The sequence below is a fragment of the Etheostoma spectabile genome, chromosome 21 (genome assembly GCF_008692095.1).
Source record: "Etheostoma spectabile isolate EspeVRDwgs_2016 chromosome 21, UIUC_Espe_1.0, whole genome shotgun sequence".
Taxonomy (NCBI): domain Eukaryota; kingdom Metazoa; phylum Chordata; class Actinopteri; order Perciformes; family Percidae; genus Etheostoma; species Etheostoma spectabile.
In genome coordinates, this window is record NC_045753.1 from 19860747 (window position 1) to 19879372 (window position 18626).

The 18626-nt window shown below is 41.6% G+C and overlaps 4 protein-coding genes across 7 annotated transcripts in view; all 4 read right to left on the reverse strand.

The window, feature by feature from the left end:
* The window catches only part of pgap3 (post-GPI attachment to proteins phospholipase 3), a 6844-nt gene extending 5887 nt beyond the window's left edge, over window positions 1-957 (reverse strand). Inside the window, exon 1 of one of the 2 annotated variants that reach the window (XM_032502520.1) lies at window positions 361-942. In XM_032502520.1, the coding sequence (XP_032358411.1) occupies window positions 361-637 (277 nt within the window). In that variant the 5' untranslated portion in view covers window positions 638-942. Of the gene's footprint in view, window positions 1-360 lie in introns of both variants that reach the window. The other variant, XM_032502521.1, reaches the window with a different exon arrangement.
* Window positions 958-2482: 1525 nt separating this feature from the next.
* Window positions 2483-6098, reverse strand: mylpfb (myosin light chain, phosphorylatable, fast skeletal muscle b). The gene is made up of 6 exons (XM_032502551.1): window positions 5944-6098; window positions 5203-5301; window positions 3984-4164; window positions 3731-3809; window positions 3572-3620; window positions 2483-3480 (listed from the first exon to the last, which is right to left on the reverse strand). The coding sequence occupies exons 1-6, from the start codon at window positions 5944-5946 to the stop codon at window positions 3379-3381; spliced, it is 513 nt and encodes a 170-aa protein (XP_032358442.1). The 5' UTR covers window positions 5947-6098; the 3' UTR covers window positions 2483-3378.
* A 2023-nt stretch (window positions 6099-8121) lies between these two features.
* On the reverse strand, window positions 8122-10363 carry LOC116671319 (sesquipedalian-1). 3 transcript variants are annotated; one of them, XM_032502526.1, is made up of 4 exons: window positions 10254-10363; window positions 9710-9820; window positions 9011-9314; window positions 8122-8709 (listed from the first exon to the last, which is right to left on the reverse strand). In XM_032502526.1, exons 2-4 carry the CDS (start codon window positions 9788-9790, stop codon window positions 8273-8275), a joined length of 822 nt encoding a protein of 273 aa, XP_032358417.1. In that variant the 5' UTR covers window positions 9791-9820; window positions 10254-10363; the 3' UTR covers window positions 8122-8272. The 3 variants fall into 3 exon arrangements, with proteins under 3 accessions (XP_032358417.1, XP_032358418.1, XP_032358415.1); XM_032502527.1 differs by lacking the exon at window positions 10254-10363 and adding an exon at window positions 10116-10140; XM_032502524.1 differs by lacking the exon at window positions 10254-10363 and having other exon boundaries at window positions 9710-9835.
* Window positions 10364-13327: 2964 nt separating this feature from the next.
* Window positions 13328-17317, reverse strand: LOC116671292 (zinc finger protein 134). The gene is made up of 4 exons (XM_032502468.1): window positions 17158-17317; window positions 16302-16896; window positions 14746-14936; window positions 13328-14624 (listed from the first exon to the last, which is right to left on the reverse strand). The coding sequence occupies exons 2-4, from the start codon at window positions 16868-16870 to the stop codon at window positions 13720-13722; spliced, it is 1665 nt and encodes a 554-aa protein (XP_032358359.1). The 5' UTR covers window positions 16871-16896; window positions 17158-17317; the 3' UTR covers window positions 13328-13719.
* Between the last annotated feature and the right edge of the window lie 1309 nt (window positions 17318-18626).

Consider the following 18626-nt stretch of genomic DNA (forward strand, 5'->3'; position numbering starts at 1 on the left):
ACACACACACACACACACACACACACAGAATTGTCATGGGCCAAGGATGCAGTTACAACACTCCCTTTGTGACACCTTGCACAGCCAGAAAAACAGGCTTTCAACTTTCAAGGCTGTTTCAGTTTGAAAGAACAAAGATGAGAAAATAGCACAGTGATGCGTTAAAAGTCACACTGCAGACATGTCAGTAAAGCAGCTTCAGCAGAGAGTACACCTATGAACAAACACATAGTGAATGTCAACTGTTAACAAAACACAGTAAATTGAGTGGGTAACTGTTACGCTGCTGAGAAATCTAAAGACTGCTAAAGTAGCTAAACTTAACGTTACCTACCACCACCGTCAGCAACAACAACTCACCTGTCAGCGCCATGTACTGCGGCTGGGCAGACTGAAACCCCCGAAGCCGAGCTCCGGTGCAGTTGGTCCGGACACATTGCTTCACACAGTCCCGATAAACCGGCTCCTTGTCGCCTTGAGATGCTCGTACAGTGGTCCCCGACATTAGGAGCAGGACTACAGCGGCCACGGCGGGGAGTCTGACAGATGTGCAGCGGGGTAACGTTGCCGCTGAGGCCATGTTGGTAAGTCTCGGCCTGGCAGGACTCTCAAAGGCACGGCGGGACCACAGCGACATGGATGGCTTTCACAGCCAACTGTTCCCGTTACCAGACAGCCATGCCTGGTTAGCGGCGACCGACCGGGCCTGAAATGTTTCACAGTAACAGCACAATATACCCACTGTCCCCCCGTCCTCTGTTAAGGGTCAGGTTGTACAATCGCACATCGATTCCTACCGCCATTTGCAAAATAAAACACTCCTTGGTGGGTGTTTGTGGAGGTTTTTTGGTTTGAGCATGGTTTTGAGTAATAAAACACTTAGCTTCGATTATTTTGTTTTTATTAGCCTATTTATTGGCCGGATTCCGAACCGGTGTAATGTAAAGCATGATAGGGGTAGATTTTATTCCGAAGGCAAAACGTTTTGTTTCATATTGCACTTCCTGTTTTGATGACAACGTCACCACGTCACGTGATTCATTGATCTATAATTTTTAACATGCGTATAAATCATTGACAAAATTACATTTTTCCTTTACTACAGTATAGGTTTTTAGTACTCTTGAGGAACTGGTGATAATAATTATAATAATGATACTACTACTACTACTACTACTATTAGTTGTAATAATAATAATAATAATAATAATAATAATAATAATAATAATGTTATTTGCGAAATACATAAATAATATATAAAACACAGACTGATTAAAAACTATCAGCTACATTAGATATGAATAGGCTACTTTGTCAGTCAAGCAAAAGGAAGAGTTTTGTATATGCCTCCCTCACAGTCATGGTATTATGTCAAATACAGTGTAACATTAAGGTATTAAGGTGTCCTCCCCTTTGTGGAAAAAAATGATCTTGCTTTGAATATGCAAGTTTAATTCTCAGTGTCTAACTTAACACACTCATTCATAACCAGTCAAACCAGTCACCTTCCACAGCCTGTCAGCATTAGTAGCCTATCACAGCATTTACTTCCTTTATTTTGAGCCATAAAGCAAAGAGCAATTAACTTTAAAAAAAAAACTGTTGTCTCTTTGGCTCTCTGAGGCAGAAAAAGTAGAAAAGTTCTATTAAAATCTTTTATACGGTAGTGCTCTTTGATTTGAAATGCAGATAGGTGGACTAAAAGCAAAAAAACTAAAAAAAACATAGAAACACATAATATCACAATCCATTTTCTAAATGTAATGATAATGACTGTCTGCAGAGTGAAGGGGATAGTGATTTGTGACAACATGCTGCAATTAAAAGAGAAACTATGAAAGATAAGTGCTCATGCCTAAAAAAACAAAACAATCTGACTTTTGAAATAAAGAAGCAGACTCTACAGCCATGCTAGCTGCTCTTTGAGGCTGTGCTGAGGCACAGTGCTGCTTTGAGGCTAATGCTAAAGTTGCCATAAGATGCTCTGCAGGTACATTCTCCCCCAAAGAGGGCTCTATAACAGCTAAAGGGTAAAACTAAACAACGTCCCTTGCTCAAGTTCAAGAAACTGCACCAATATCCCCGCCATAACTTAATATGAGTTTAAAGATTTATTGTCTAGATCAAATTTGAGGGCCAGTGACAACAGTATCGTGGTTCATATATTTGAGTGTAGTCCTACTCCTTACCAGTTTATTCTTGTATTGCTAGGTGTTCCCATTATTTTGTCCCTCTGTCCTGCACATTTTGTTTAATTTTTTAGAATCATGGGTTTGTAGGCTACCACATGGAAAAATTTACATTTGATACATTTTAGACTTGACCAACCCTTTTTCATTTTCGACCATCTTTTAGAAGTATCCCATCCCAACCTTGATAATGCTTCACCATATTACAGTCAGTGTGATGTCAGTGCTCCACAGTCCACAGCCGGTGCCGTCTCCCACCCACGCTCCCACTTAAGCCAACAGACACAGTGTCATACGAAAGATAGGGAATTTTATTCGTAGTTCTTTATTCGTTACAGAAGCAATCCTAACAACAGGAGAGAAACAGCAGTGAGAGGGAGGGAGAAGAGTAAAAAAACAAAGACGTTTTACTTTTGTTGACTTCTTTCCTGCCTCCCGCTCACCATCTTTCACCATCTCCTTCTCTATTTACAAGATTTTCTTTTTTAAAGAAAATCATGCTTTACCATTTTTTTCATTGCAACTCTTCCTTTCATACCTGTGTTTAAGAGAGGGAGAGACAGATTAAAAACAGAGGGGTAGGCAAACTATTATAGTACAGTATACTCCCACTCTTTTAATGTGCACTCCTCATTACAAACAAAGAGACAAATCCATGACACAATCTGTGTAAGGTTGCGACCAACAGACTACTTGGGTCAGGCTGCTTTACTTGTTTCAAGTAAGGGACTTACATGCACCACATCACCCAAGAGACCCTTTTGACTGTCCGCTGTATACACTGGACCGCGTATGCAAACACGCTGCATGTAGGTTTCAGATGCATGCACTGCTGGCTTCAACATAGGACAGAATGAGCGATGGGGGGGAAAAGAAGCCGGAACAAGAGGCAGGGACAGAGATGGAGAAAGTGTTTCAGTGCCACAAGATTATTTTTTTATTGAAAATAATCCCATGTCCACCTGTTGGAACTCACACACAAACAACCCCTACAACCTTCAGTCCTCTCACTGAGTATCTCGATAAAGGACACAAGTCTTTTCGTAGTGAGCTGGCAAGCGGAAAGAGTTGGCCGCAGGGGCACGGAAGTGTGCAAGGACGCCACGTCGTCGGAGAGAGGAGGGGAGTGAGTAGATGGTGGGTCAAGCACTGGTTTGAACGGAGGTAGCGATAGTGAGAGAGGTGGATTTTACTCCTCCTTTTCCTCTCCGTGTGTGATGACGTAGCAGATGTTCTTGTAGTCCACATTGCCAGCCACATCAGGGGGGAAAGCAGCCCACAGGTTGGTCATCTGCAGGAGAGAAATTAAAGACGTGACTTACAACCTTGTACAACTGAAGACAGAATGTGAATATGAGCAAGGCAAAGACAGATCAGCTCACCTCCTCAGCGGTGAACCTGTCGCACTGGGTGGTCAGGAGCTCCTCAAGGCTGGAGAGGGAAAATGGCGCAAAATGAATCTCAGATTGTCCATATGGATTTAAGATCATCCCACAAATAGGTGTCGTGATAGGCAATAAGTTAAAGGTAAAAGCCCTTACAATTCCTTCTTAATGGAGCCAGTGGCCTCGGGGTCCAGGACCTTGAAAGCGCTCACAATAACGTCCTCGGGGTCAGCACCTAGAGAGTAAAAGCAGCCGATTAGTCTCAATTTAAAGTATAAAAAACAAAATTTAAATAAAGAATCTCGAATTATATCAAGCATGTTCTGTAGAGAAAATGTACGAAATAAGACAAAAAAGTGACAAGCAAATGAGACTTGAATTGCTTGAATGTGTGGGCCAACAAACACACCCTTCAGCTTCTCGCCGAACATGGTCAGGAAGACAGTGAAGTTAATGGGGCCGCTGGCCTCCTTCACCATGGCCTCCAGCTCCTCATTCTTCACATTCAGTTGGCCCATGGTGGCCAGCACGTCCCTGAGGTCATCCTTGCTGATGATGCCATCTCTGTTCTGGTCAATGATTGTGAAAGCCTGCCAAGGACAGTAATTAACAATAGGTCAGTCAATAAATAAAACCTTAAATTTAAAATGAAATTGATTTGTTGGGGCTACACCGAGGGTTCACCACCTCCTCAGGTGACATTCATAAGCCATTAAACTATAAACTAAACCACAAGTAATTAAAACAGTGAAAATTGAGATCCTCAGATTTCTCACAAGTCCTTGTCATAAGACTTGCCTATGATAATTATTTGCGTGAGATAGTCTGCCAACATAAACGTGTAAATGTGGAGTCGTTCTCCACCTCCCGTCCTACATACCTTGGCGCAGCATCAAATGAAACCAAAGATGGCATTGCAAACCTTTTGGGACTTGGCAGCTGGTCAGCCACTTGTCTTTCTAAGGTGTTAAAATGGTCTCGGAATGTGAGACAAGCCTGTTGCGACATTTAAGGAGAAGGTATTGATTACAGCTGTCAAACCCTCCCCTCCCCCCCACACCCTTTATTTGTTTGCCTTGTGACCAATGCTATTTCAGCTACTGTTGCCATTGTATTCTCTTTTCTTTATAGCTGTATGATGAGAAAAAGCCCTAGAGAGACTCCTTGTTTTTTAAATCTAATCCCACTAATTTACATCCCAATTATTTCTTGAGGTAACAAAAAACGTTTTTCTTCCCTAAACGCAGACTCAACTCAAAATTAGGACCTCAATGTTTTCATGTTCTTTCCACCTTGAGCCCCTCTTTCCTGCTTTGATTACTGTCCACCAGCTGTTGGGCGGCATTCCAGTGGGGTCACAGAGCGAGTGTTTTGAGTCTCTGAGGTAGCTGATGTCACTGGAAAAACTGATTTACTGTCCTGTTGGGCTGATGAGGACATTCTCGCTTTCATGCAGTGACCTGATCAGGTCTACAGCGTCCTCATGTTAAGTCTGAGGTCAAATGATACATGGAGTCATTGCAGCGTACAGAATGTCCCTTTTCTCACACGGCGTAGAAGGACCTTAATTCTTACTGCTAGACAACTTCAGTTTTGAAGTATGTGAGATGCGATGAAGATAATTTTACCTCCTTGTACTCCTGGATCTGGCTCTGCTCAAACATGGAGAACACATTGGAGGAACCACCCTCACCCTGCTGCTGCCTCCTCTTGGCTTTCTTGGGTGCCTGGAAAAAAAAAGAAAGGTAAAATATACTTTTAACATAGGCTACAAATCCTCAACCAAACAGATTTTCACTCTCAGATAAAGTTATCCTGGCTTACTAAAATACAAAGGCTGTCAAGGATGCCCTATACAAGGTCTAAAACAAAAGGCACAAAGTAATCCTAAATTGTTTGTTTCAGTAACTTCTACATCCGTATTGTGTGTAAAATCAATGAAAGCCTGTTCAAAAAAAGTCTAATTAAATCAATTTATCAGGTGGATTTTTCCAAATTGCCAAAACCATCACACATTTTCAAAGAAGCGTGAAGAGGTAGAATTTTTCCTATAAAAGAAATCCATCAATTTGGAATCTATCACCCAATTCAGTACAATGTACTGACTTTGGGGACTACAATAATAAGTCAGTGAGCCTAAAACATTTTCTATTTCAGAATGTCATCATGTTTAAGGGTTGACTTAGCCAAACTTTAGCTCAAGGCAGCAAGTCAACAAATCCACAGTTTGGTAGGCTCAGCTCAAGAGACTTGGGCTGTTGGTAATCCAGATAGCAAATATATCAGTGATGCTTTCATCTCATCAGTTTAGTGCTGAGAAGATCCTAGATCCCTAGAGATTGTTCTTCCAGGAACATGGCCACACTCACCATCTCTCAAGTTTTTGGGGTTGGTGTTGGTCAAGAAGAGAAGCCTACGCCAAGCCGATGTGACTGACATGTATGCATCGGACCCCAGGGGTCTTATATACTAGCCCATGGGGGCTAACTTTAGCCACACCATCAGGTTTGGCAGGAAAACAGAGCTGAGGGAAAGTAAGAGAAAGAGGGAGGAGTAAAGAGGTGGCGGGTCGGATCGGCTTACCGATGCTCCGAAATAGGCCCCATGAGTCTTGGAATGAGGTGAATTTAATGCCAACACACCAGCCTGACTTTGGACCCTGTGGACTAATATGGCAAAACTGACAGACAGGACATGCTGAGGGACAACTGATCTGATCCCTGTACCCTTCTTCTTCATTTTGACACACAGTCTTTGTGCGGCTATTTTTGTTTCTTTTATATACAAAGTGAGAGAACAAAACCCAGCATTAGATGGCAGGCTGTTGCTGCTTTGCTCCCTTGATACACACACGAATAGGATTAGAGGTAATTAGCAGCCTCAAGTTTCTTAAGGTGCCAACATGTACTCGTAGATAACATATCCTGAAGTCATCACCTGTCTAAATGATAAGTCAGGCTGAGGTCTGAGCCAACTACAAGATTAGTGGTTACCATCAGGGTTATTAACAGTCATGAAAACCTTCATAACAGTTGGCTGATCCAGCAATGACACGCGACTACTAGGCCTCTACAGACACTGACCTTGCATCAATGAGAAATGTAAACAGCCCTGTAATATGGACACAGATGTTCCATGGAAATACTTAATGTCGACTTTAAAATTCTGTTTGTTTTCAAAAAGGAAAAAAACATCTAAAGGTAGCCCGCTTGTTTTCTTTTTCCTTTTGGCATGTTTTCATAAAGTGCAACATGCCATACACAGAAAAAAACAAAGCCAAAGTTCAGATATTGGCAGTTAAAAAAAGCAATTTCTAATACCACATGCTTGAGAATTTTGAAATGTTGAATCTTTCTCTGTAATAGGAGGACCTTTTCATGTATGTTTCTGTGACAAGTCACATCTGTAGTGGGAAACAGTAAATGATGATTAGACAAAATAAACAGCTTTCCCACCATGGGTGCACTAATTTGGGTTGCTCCTGGAGGTTCCTAGTATAGTTGCTTCAGAACAGGACAGTAGCCCACCCACTAAACACCATATATGAGCTCCATAGGCTGCCATCAATCACGCCTATGTACAGCTAAGGTATGTATTGGAATCCAGCACTGGTGTGAACCGATACTTTGTTCATTCGTAGGCCAACGCGTCTTTTTATTTTTATTTTATCTGATCCAAGATCCCGCCACTGATTATTGGAATGATCAGTAAAGAAGGTCGTGAACAGCAGAAAAGCCACTTCAAGTATGTGCTTAGAGGTGACAGAGGGAGGAAGAGACGAAGCTCTGTCAACTCCCAAAACAAGACAGCTGTAGAGACTGAAATAGCGCTGCCTGCCACCGCCATTCTCTTTCTCAGGCATTTGGACTCTTCTAAAATTTGACAGACTTCGCCCTTCTTGGCCAGCTTTGCTCCGATACAACTGCCAGGCCTTTTTTACCCACACAGTCACCATCCTGCTTTGAGGTGAACATGGTTGGGAACTTTAATTCAGTGGTTCATAGACAAATTGCGTAAATCAACATTTAATGAGTGAATAACAAGGCTCAGTATCAAACCTCAATTTGTTATGAAAAACAAGTATTTGTCAAGCAAGAAAGTTGGCATCAAATGTCTCATTGTCCTGTTCATTTATTCTTTGATATTATGGGCTGATTTAAAATCCTAATTTGGCATATTTTAGAATTTGAGCTTCTTTTTTCAAATGAAAAAAGAAGGATGGCTGTACTGTATATCTCAAAGGTTTGAGAAAAGTAGCTTTTTGGTATCAGTACAGAAACTTTATATACCATGACAGGATTGGCTGGCAGGTGTGGATTCAATTCTGGTAACAGCATAACCAAACACAAATGATACAGGTCTTTGGTTTCCAGTATTAAACTCTTTGATTTTATGTAATCATTTTCTTCTTTTTTTCATCTCTGCAATCATGGAATGTAAAACTTGTTCCCTTACTTTAACAATACAGCGATATGGCGTATGACCTGTTGGCGTATGACCTGTTAAAATTTCAGAAATCATTTCACTGTAATAAGTAACAAAGACCATAGAGCATGAGATCATTTATTGATTTATGATAAGTACAAAAGAAACCGTATGCTCTTGAACATCAAATATGTACAAATATATCTCAACAATAGTTGTTCCTATTTACATAAATACAGCTTTAGAATGTAAACAGTGTATATTTTACATTTCTTATCCAAAATCTATTAGGTTTTCGCCCTGAACCACTTCATCACCTTGTCCCTTCTTCAGCCAATCAGCGATCAGTTCCTTCACCTCTTTTCCAAAATCTTCATGCAATTTGGTAAATTCCTCCTTTGGGCCTAAATAGACCCCTGACCACTCCTCCAAAGGCAGAGCAGGTGTGTTAACAGGCACCACGTTTGCGTTCCTCTTGGACCAGAGTTTGGGTGATCTTTTACTGGCTGATTTGGGTGAATGGGTCAGAGGTTGAAGCGTCTGACTGGAGCTCAGACCTGGTCCTGCTCCCACACCTGCTGCTTGATACAAAGGTAGTGGTGACGACTGTGTCTTCTGATAGACTGCAGGATTATATCCTGCTTCTACAGTGTTGATTTTTGGTATGATGAAAGGGTTGGCTGGTTCACTGGACAATTGGCCTAATGCATCTGAGTACAGAGCAAAGACAAGCAGAGAGACATACATGAATAACTAAATAGCTGAAGTTACATATATTTTGCTTACCCATTTTGATAAAGGTTTTTTTGTTGTTCCTGCACATACTGACATAACTGATGTTATGAGATTGTAATATCGGCATATGATGTACCATTAAGTACAAGGCGTCTGATGTGGAGGCTGTAAACAGTGATGCCTCACACAGCTGCTCTCTAGAACAAAGGCAGCTCTCTTTCACCCACAGACAAAAAAGCAATAAATCAAGAGACACTGAGCATTTCTGTCTCTCACCTCTGTACTTCTTCTCCATGTCCGACACCAGCAGGGCCAGGTAGCTGTGGCTGGCTGACAGCAAGGCTTTGATCCAGCTCTCCTGACTGGCCTGGTCCTCTGCAGCAAACTTGTACGTTCGCAGTCCCGGTTCGGCCCACAACAGCGAGAAGGCGAACAGCTCCTCGGACTCGCACAGCTGGACGGTGCAGCCCTCTAGAACAATCACTCCCGTCACGTCCCGGTCAGCCGGCCGGTCCTTGTAGAAGAGGAGGTTCCCCTTCAGCACGCACCAGCGCTTCTGATAGGAAGTCTTGATCTCGCCCTGTGTGACAATTGTGCCATCTGTGGTTTACTGACTCACTTACCAATTGCTCATTTACTCAACTTCTTACACAACTCCTTTGGTGAAATAAGTAGATTCCTGGGCGGTCAAATGTTGCATGTGTTTGAGTGTTTTATGATTTTTTTAATGAAAAAGTGAAGTAGATTTTGTTATTGTTTTTGATTGGTTAGGGTTTAGAAATGTTACATTCTTTCGAAAGCTGTATGGAAGTATTTTCTTTGCCTGATTTTATTTAAGTGTAGCTCTGTATTGTTTTAATCTTTAACGCCCCCACCCCGTAAAGCACTTTGTAACTTTGTTTTGAAAGCTACCTACAGATAAAGATATGAACATAACTTGTGAATTTGGATATTGTTTTCATTAAAGTGTCCTACCTTCTTGTAGAGGTACCCTTCTTTGTCCACTTGTGAGGTGCAAGATTCAAAATAGGTGAAAACCTTTTCGTTAATCTTCATTTCAACATCACAGGCTGCTTTGACTTGGACCTGCAACATCAAAAACATCAAATAATATAAATGATTAAGACTACTTTCACATTTATTAGGCTACTGCGTAGCCCATGTTAATGGGGAAGTCATTTCACGTTAGGCTCGTACGTGTCTGTAACGTTCGGCCAAATTTGCTTTTTTCCGGGTTGCGACAAGTACATTCCCCACTTCCCGAATTTCATAGTTGTAAAACTGTCTATTACACCGTTAAATCTCGTTTATGGTTATTTGGAAACATGCCAAACAGACCGCCATTAATGCCAACTGTTTTTAAGGCGTTAACGTCTTTTACCGTCCGTGATAACGTCTGCGCCTTTGCCCGAAATCTGACTCATGAAGTTCACTTTCCATTTGAAACATTTCTACTTCAACTTAAGAGAAACTGCAAGGACACTCTATTCCTACTTCCACATGGTTTTTGTTTACTCACCTTTCAGAAGTGTGTGTGTGTGTGTGTTTCAGTTTCTTCAATACTGTGTGTGTGTGTGTGTGTTATCACTTCCTGGTGGCCAAGGAGAGGGCAGCTCCACGTCCACAGCACACAATCTAGCTTTAGATGTGGGCTGATTAAATAATACATGTACTTAATTCAGGTATAAAACCAATTGTTTTATTATTATGTGTTCAAAAACAATTTATATGTTTTTTATGCAAAAACATTCAAATCTTATCAACTTAAATTAATTAACATTTATAAATACAAGCATCACCAGTCGGGCAAGGTGGCTCCAGAACTCCATGGTCCCCAATTTGTTGATGTTTTCTTATTGTACATTGGTATATTATACTATATGACACTATATTATATTTGATATTCTATTCAATTCTGTTATACCGCTGTAATATACTATTGTTATATCTTACGCTATGTTATACTATATATATAGACATGGACAGACCCGGGCTCTTGGTAGGCGGTGTCGGACGGGGCTGGTTGGGGGTGTAATGAATAGTGGCAATAACAGTCATAATAAAAGATAATGGAACAGTGACTAGAACTAGTAGTTTGTAGTCGTTCATGGCATAGCAGGGCAATGCACAGCGTTACAAGGCACAGCAGGACGTAGCAGGGCACCACAGAGCGTAGTAGGGTGTAACAGGGCACCACAGAGCGTAGTAGGGTGTAACAGGGCACCGCAGAGCGTAGTAGGTTGTAACAGGGCACCGCAGAGCGTAGTAGGGTGTAACAGGGCACCGCAGAGCGTAGTAGGGTGTAACAGGGCATCACAGAGCGTAGTAGGGTGTAACAGGGCATTGCAGAGCGTAGTAGGGTGTAACAGGGCATCGCAGAGCGTAGTAGGGTGTAACAGGGCACGCAGAGCGTAGTAGGTGTAACAGGGCACGCAGAGGCGTAGTAGGTGTAACAGGGCATCCGCAGAGCGTAGTACGGTGTAACAGGCACCGCAGAGCGTAGTAGGTTGTAACAGGGCACCGCAGGCGAGTAGGGTGTAACAGGGCACCGCAGAGGTAGTAGGGGTAACTGGCATCGCAGAGCGTAGTAGGGTGTAACGGGCACGCAGAGCGTAGTAGGGTGTAACAGGGCATCGCAGAGCGTAGTAGGGTGAACAGGGCATCGCAGAGCGTAGTGGGTGTAACAGGGCACCGCAGAGCGTAGTAGGTGTAACAGGGCATCGCAGAGCGTAGTAGGGTGTAACAGGGCACGAGAGGTAGAGGTGTAACGGGACCGCAGAGCGTAGTAGGATGTAACAGGGCATCGCAGAGTGTAGTAGGGTGTAACAGGGCATCGCAGAGCGTAGTAGGGTGTAACAGGGCACCGCAGAGCGTAGTAGGGTGTAACAGGGCACCGCAGAACGTAGTAGGGTGTAACAGGGCACCGCAGAGCGTAGTAGGGTGCAACAGGGCACCGCAGAGCGTAGTAGGGTGCAACAGGGCACCGCAGAGCGTAGTAGGATGTAACAGGGCACCGCAGAGCGTAGTAGGGTGCAACAGGGCACCGCAGAGTGTAGTAGGTTGTAACAGGGCATCGCAGGACATGCAGCAGGACCACGACGACAGCTGCAACCATGATTTTGGTGCCTCCCTAATCAAAGGAAACATGCTGGGTGAAAAAAGAACATAAGGACTCCGGGGAATAACTTCCCAAAACTAGGTTAGTAACAAGCATTTCTGGGACATGGATGCACACAAATAATAAGAGAGTAGCTCAGTGTGTTAAAGGAAGTCCCCCGGCAGTCTAAAACTATAACAGCATAATCAAGAGAAACAGGGTAAAGAGAGAAGCCTGGTCGGGCTAGATCTCTCCAGGCTCCAATTCTACTTTTAGAGACTCTAGGAACTACAAGTAACTCTGCATTATATTCAGTCCTAGATTTTACAGGAAGCTAATGCAGACAAGCTAATACAGGAGAAATGTGATCTCTTTCTTAGTTCTTGTCAGAACACACGCTACACCATTCTGGATCAGCTGGAGAGTCTTAAGGGACAGAATTAAGCATCCTGATAATAAGAAATTACAGTAGTCCAGCCAGGGAGTAATAAATGCATGGACTAGTTTTTCAGCATTGTTTTGAGACAGGATGTTCCTCTTTTTGGCAATGTTACGAAGGTGAAAAAAGGCTGTTATACTACTCTACTACACATCATACACTAATGTTAAATTGAAACATTGACATTATATTCTATTCATTTACAAAAACCCTAAGTACCATTTCTTAATCATTAATCACACAACTCACTTGACCATGTCATTTGTCTCCAAATGCCAGTTTTGAAATGCAGTTTATTCTTTTCTTCTATCTTACCTTTGTTGTTTTAGTTTACATGATGCTCATATGTGTACCTTTCTAAACATAAAACACTTGTGTAATTACTACTTACACACTGAAATCCTGGGGGCAGATTGTATTAGTTTAGCATTTAATTCATGCACTATTTATTATTGTACAATGATTATTATTGTACAATGTACAATATTAAACATTAATTTCGCAGTTGATGTACTGTGCTAGAATGAGTGAGAGCTTTTTTTTCATAGAATTGGTCTAGGATTCTGGGTCCATTGTCATACATTATATACAGTATGTGCATTGTCTGTCATGGGTACGTGGCAGGGTACATGCAAAATACAGTGGATGGTAGTTTATGGATGTTCAATAGATACGTACGCCATGTATGTATGTAACTAGATACAGCAGGTGGAATGTAAATAACTACAGTAAAACAACCTACTGTATACACACTATACTGTGTATTCTATCTTCATCTAGTATTTTAAATGTAACTTATACAAGGACCTGTGTTTCTCAGATGCCACCATGTGAAAGCTTAAATGCTGTTGACATGCCATTTTTAGCTGTGGGTGAGTGGTTGATCTGGGAAAAGCCCTAACATCTGGTGTGTAAAGTCAAGTGGGTGCATGTGATAATTTCTCATACATACCTTAGCCTTATAATATTGCTCAAGGAAAAAAATTACACACATCCAACACATTAAACTTGTGACTGTTTCAAAAGCCTTTGAGAGATGTTAACGAGTCTTCTGCAGAATATTAACTCCCTTAGCCATTTGTGGTGGTAATTAATGAATTTATTGTTAAGCTGTATTCCTGGCTTTTATCCTAAATAACTAAATACATTTGCAATAAATATATCTAGCAGCACACAGCCAGCTTCATTCAGTCTGGACAATCAGGCAATTTTAAAGACAATCGTGTAATTAAGTTTCAAAAATTGTGTTCAGCATTCACACACTTTACATGAGAGAACTCTTTCTGTACATGACCACAGGAGGTGTTACACTAACACACTGTCACCTTTAAATATTTAAACCTGCTCACTGGATATTAATGTTTAGTCCAAAATCAAGAGTTGTTACAGCAAAGGAGAGATACATCAATATGGCTTTTTTACGTTAATGGATTAAGTCTTGTATAATAATCATTTTTGTTGCTCCCTCCACACTTGCTGTAACTGTAAAATCTCTCCAATGTGGATCTTCTGATGTCTTTTCAGATTCTCCCCCCGACTAAAGCTCTTTCCACACTGGTTGCAGTAGTACGGTTTCTCCCCTGTGTGGACCCGCTTGTGTTTTTTCAGATCACCTGCCTGACTAAAACGTCTCCCACACTGTATGCAGCCATATGGCTTCTCTCCCGTATGACAACGCTGGTGGATTCTTAAGTTCCCAACCCTGCTGAACGTCTTTCCACACACAACGCACATGTGTGATTCATCTCTCGTGAAGTGCTCAATCCGGATTTTTCTCCCGTCAAATGCAGCCTTGTTGGTTTTTGCAAAGCCATGCCTCCTAGGTATGGCGTGATTTGAGTCGGCAAAGATACGTCCGTAAGGTTCAGCACTAATTTGTGACCTTTCCTCAGCTGAGCTCTGACGGGAAGAGTTGCAGCTTAAATCCACACATCCACTATATTGTTCATGGAGAGATGGTGGTTCTGATGTTGCGCAGTCGGTTAGTTCAAACTCTCTTTTGATAGTGCTGGAGGGAGAGGTGCACACACTTGTGGATGAGACAGAACTTATTTCCTTGTGTGTTGTGTGGATTGTCATTGCCTCATCAATAATATGTGTCACCTCCTCTGGTTGTGCTTTGCTATGTTCTGATGGTTGTGCCGAGTTGCAACTTGCTTGTGATTCAGTGTTATTGGAGCACTCCTGTTGTTTCGATTCCTGCTTCACGTCATCGTCAAGTTTGTGGCTGCTTATCTGTTTTGGCTCTGAGAGATGGAGGTCTGAGTCCTGCTTCAAAGTGAGCCCAAAATCCTGCTCTTGATTCTGTGGGACTTCTTTTTCTTCAGGTAAGAGACTAGTTGTGGATAGAACAGCTGGGAAATAAAGACCAAAAGAAAGCTTGTTGTAATTTGACAAAGTCACTCATGAATGACACCCAGTGTGGGATGGTAACATTATCTGTAATGATTCAAGAAAGCTACACGTGTTACCCACCTACGCTCTCTCTCGTTATTGTGTCCTGGAGCTCCTGCAGCCTCCTCTTCAGACTCTCGTTCTCTCTCTGTGTTCTGGCAGTTTTCTCTTGGTACTCGGACACCGTCTCCTTCACCACCTCCAGAACCTCCTGCACCGCTTCAGTTAGTAGCTTGGCAACACGAGCATTCAAACGGTCAAGTTTAGACATCCTGGAAAAAGCGTCAATTAGTTAGGGTAAGTAATGACTGGACAGCTCATGCAGAATCCTCTGCAAAGGGAGTCATATGTAACAATTATTGCATAATCATTTATAGGAAAGGTTTCACAAACACTACTGTGTGACAACAGTGCTTCCTACTACTTGATGTTAAACTTTTGTTGTATGTTGACCCCTTTTTGGCCTGAACCTTTAAAACCTTTACATGGATAGTTTGAAACTTTTGTAGTACTTTTCACTCACACCAGTGTAATCCTGAGTGGTTCTGCAGTCCTTTTGCCAGTTTATTTGCCAGGGGGCTGTACATTAATTACAGTGAAAGGTTTGCTAAGTAACAGACTCTTTCCACGGTTCGTAAATGCTATGCATGTTTATACTAGTTAGTTATACTAGTATACTAGTATTTGATATACATTTCAAACACGTGTTAAATGACCCAGGTAAGCATGTTCAGAACGGCTGTACCTGCAAGCTAGTCGTGAAGTCAGCGGCTACAAACGTGGATAGCTAATATTAGCTAGCTAGCTAGCTTCACACGTTATCGTCTTCCCTTTAAACTTCCAAGTAATGCGTCATGTTATTACTCTGTTGGCAAGACCTTTAAGTTGTTTCGCATCACCTTACCTGGTAAAAAAAATAATTTAAGAAATGGAGACAATATTGCAAAGCACAATTCGGGACGGAACATAACAACTCGCAACCTTTAACTGTCTATGCTCGCAACCTCGGGACGCAGAACCAGAATTACTTCCGGTGTGATTCCATTTTCATAATAAAAGTCCACATTGAATGCATTTTTTAGTTTTTCACATTACTGTTTACTATTAATGATTCTTTATTCACCCGACATCGGACCTTGAGCAGTTTAATTTACTAAATTCTTCTGTTGCATTGATTCAAATTCAAATCACTATAGCCCTGTCCGTTAAATGCCTCAGAACAAATTGGTCAAAACGGGGATTTCCCGTCACAACAGAAGAGAACAACTTGAGCAGATCAAAAAGGCCAATCTCCAAACTTAAAAGTATCCAGAACAGTTTTATTTCTTTTATCAAATTGTATATTTACCCATCAGCAATAAAAAGGGGTGCCAGAGAAACAAACAAACATGTAACTATAACATGCTGTGATCTGTTACAAAATTGGATACTTCTGTAGCATCCACTTCTTAAAGTGCGTACATGATATTACCATCCACAAGCCTATGGAGCTGCACAAATATACAAAGACACATAGAAATTTCTTTTTGAAGTTCATCTTTGTATGTGCATTTCTATGTGACTTTGTATAACTGTGTACAATATATCTTGTTTATATATATACAGTATATACGCGTATATGGACAACCTAAGCTTACAAGAGTACACAGAGTTTCTTGGTGGTGATTGAATGACTGAGAACGGTACGCGCAGCCTCATCAAACACTTCATTCAGTCCCTGCTGGTTGATTGAAGCACACTCAAGATATTTAACAGCCTTAATTTGCTTTGCCATTGCTGTTCCCTGCTGCTTGGTGACTGTGGTCTGGTCCTGCTCTCTCAGTCTCTCCAGGATCTCGTGATCCTCATGCAGGTCACTCTTAGTTCCCACAAGGAGAATAGGCACATTAGGGCAATGGTGTTTCACCTCTGGATGCCATTTGCTCTTGACATTCACACAGGATGTTGGGCTAGCAATGGAGAAGCAAATGATGATGACGTTGGCTTGATTGTAGCAGAGGGGGCGTACATGGTCATATTCCTCTCTGCCAGCGCTGTCCACAAGGTCCAGGCTGATGGTCTGGTTGTCTACATTAACCTGGGTAGTGTATGTGTCGTAGAAACCTGGTATGTACTCCTGAGGAAAGATCTTTTTGATGTAGGTGAAGAGTAGGTAGGTTTTTCCTACTCCACTGTCTCCAACAACCACACACTTCACTCTCTGCATTATGACAACTTTGGAATCCAGAAATCCTGAAACACAAAACTTCATGGCTTAAGTACACCACAAGGGTTTTAGATTAAGTGGCTTTGCATTTTTGTTTAACACTTCAATATCTGCCTGCATGACAAAGAGTGTTAAAAAACATATTGTGATGTGTAATAAAAATAATGTTGAACTAGGTTTGATGTGTGTATTTTCAGGCTCAAACTGAAATCCTTTTTTTTTTTTTTACCAATGATTGTAGCAGACACAATATCAATAAACAGAATAAATGTAAAAATCCAACTTACCTGTCAAATCTTGCAGTTCAGTGTTTTATATCTTGTCTATGTAATCATGTAAAATCAATGTAGTAGAAAGTGACATATCTGGTTAAGACAGTGCTTTAAACCTAGCATCAAGCTTACATCCGGTTGTGAAAGAAAGGGACCTAGTTACTGGAAATTGTTGTGGTTGGAAAATACCCTAGACATGATGGGAAAGATATTTCGTCATACCCTATGAAAAGTGATGTAATGCAGTGCTGCAAAGCTATTCACTTCATCTGACACAGCTAGGTGTGCACTGTTCAAATATTTGGCAGCGATTATCTCAAGTAAATCTCAAAAAGTGAAACGTTATAAATATAAATATATAAATATATATATATAATATAAACATGCAAGCTGACCACAGTTGCAACATTGCAACAACCTTTCTGTAATGTACATTTTTTTTATTATACTTTATTAATCCCACAAGGGGAAACTAAACTTTACACTCTGCTGTTACACACATTACACACAGGCCTGAATTACACACGCACGCTCAGAACTTCTACATGCACTGATGGAGAGATGTCAGAGTGAGGGGGTTGCCCATGGAAAGGCACCCCGAGCAGTTAGGGGTTTGGTGCCTTGCTCAAGAGCACCTTGGCAGTGCCCAGGAGGTGAACTGGCACCTCTCCAGCTACCAGTCCACCACCATACTTTGGTCCGTACGGGGACTTGATTCAGCGACCCTCTGGTTCCAACTCCCTACGGACTGAGCTACTGCCACCTCATGAATGAATCCAGTTCAGAAGCCTATAGCTCTCCAACAGACAGGACAGAGACTCAGACCAGTGGTCTTCAATGTTTTTTAAGCCAAGAACCTCTTAACTGAATGAGAGATGGAGCAGGGAACCCTTCTACCTATACTGTTTAAAATAAAGTTGCATGATAAACTGGGCTTACAAGAATGTGTACGGCGGCCTCAAGCCTTAATAAATACCTTTTTTTTGCATGGAATACCAAGCTATTAAAATAGCCCTATAAATTATTAATAATGTTATGGCATGGTTTATAAATCATTTAATCCTTATGATTGAATGTATCTGTGGATTTCCTTTAGTGACCACCTAGGCCACTAAGCAGTGGGGATTTATATTTGCTTATTATATGTTGGATTCATGTTAAGCCTTTTTAATTTCTTAAAAACCTTTCCAAAATTAACAATAATATGGAGGCCCCCCTGCATTGACTCTGGGGACCCCCTAAGGGTCCTGGACCCCATGTTGGAGATCCCTGCCTTAGACAGACACAACAGATGGTGTGGGTTCAAAAAGAAAAAAAGAAGATAAAAATACAAAACTTTGACAGGCTTTTCTTCTGCAATCCTCAAAGCCAGTCGAGGCTTGGAAGTTCAACTTCTAGTGTCCCAGCGTAGAGGACTCATCTGGTTTGTGTGTTATACAAGCTTAAGAGGGATTTGACACCTTGTAATGCTTCCAGGACATTGT

Excerpts from the sequence above, each read along its gene's own strand:
- LOC116671319 (XM_032502524.1), bottom strand. The coding sequence starts at position 9,829 with ATGTTGCAGGTCCAAGTCAAAGCAGCCTGTGATGTTGAAATGAAGATT. Across the intron at positions 9,315-9,709 it reads AAGGGTACCTCTACAAGAAG|GGCGAGATCAAGACTTCCTA; the intron begins GTAGGACACTTT and ends ATTGTCACACAG. Across the intron at positions 8,710-9,010 it reads CATGGAGAAGAAGTACAGAG|ATGCATTAGGCCAATTGTCC; the intron begins GTGAGAGACAGA and ends CTCTGTACTCAG.
- mylpfb (XM_032502551.1), bottom strand. Across the intron at positions 3,810-3,983 it reads GTTCGGCGAGAAGCTGAAGG|GTGCTGACCCCGAGGACGTT; the intron begins GTGTGTTTGTTG and ends TTTACTCTCTAG. Across the intron at positions 3,481-3,571 it reads ACAGGTTCACCGCTGAGGAG|ATGACCAACCTGTGGGCTGC; the intron begins GTGAGCTGATCT and ends TCTCTCCTGCAG.
- LOC116671292 (XM_032502468.1), bottom strand. The coding sequence starts at position 16,870 with ATGCAGAGAGTGAAGTGTGTGGTTGTTGGAGACAGTGGAGTAGGAAAA. Across the intron at positions 14,937-16,301 it reads AAGAAACTCTGTGTACTCTT|GATGTCTAAACTTGACCGTT; the intron begins GTAAGCTTAGGT and ends CGCTTTTTCCAG. Across the intron at positions 14,625-14,745 it reads AATAACGAGAGAGAGCGTAG|CTGTTCTATCCACAACTAGT; the intron begins GTGGGTAACACG and ends TTTATTTCCCAG.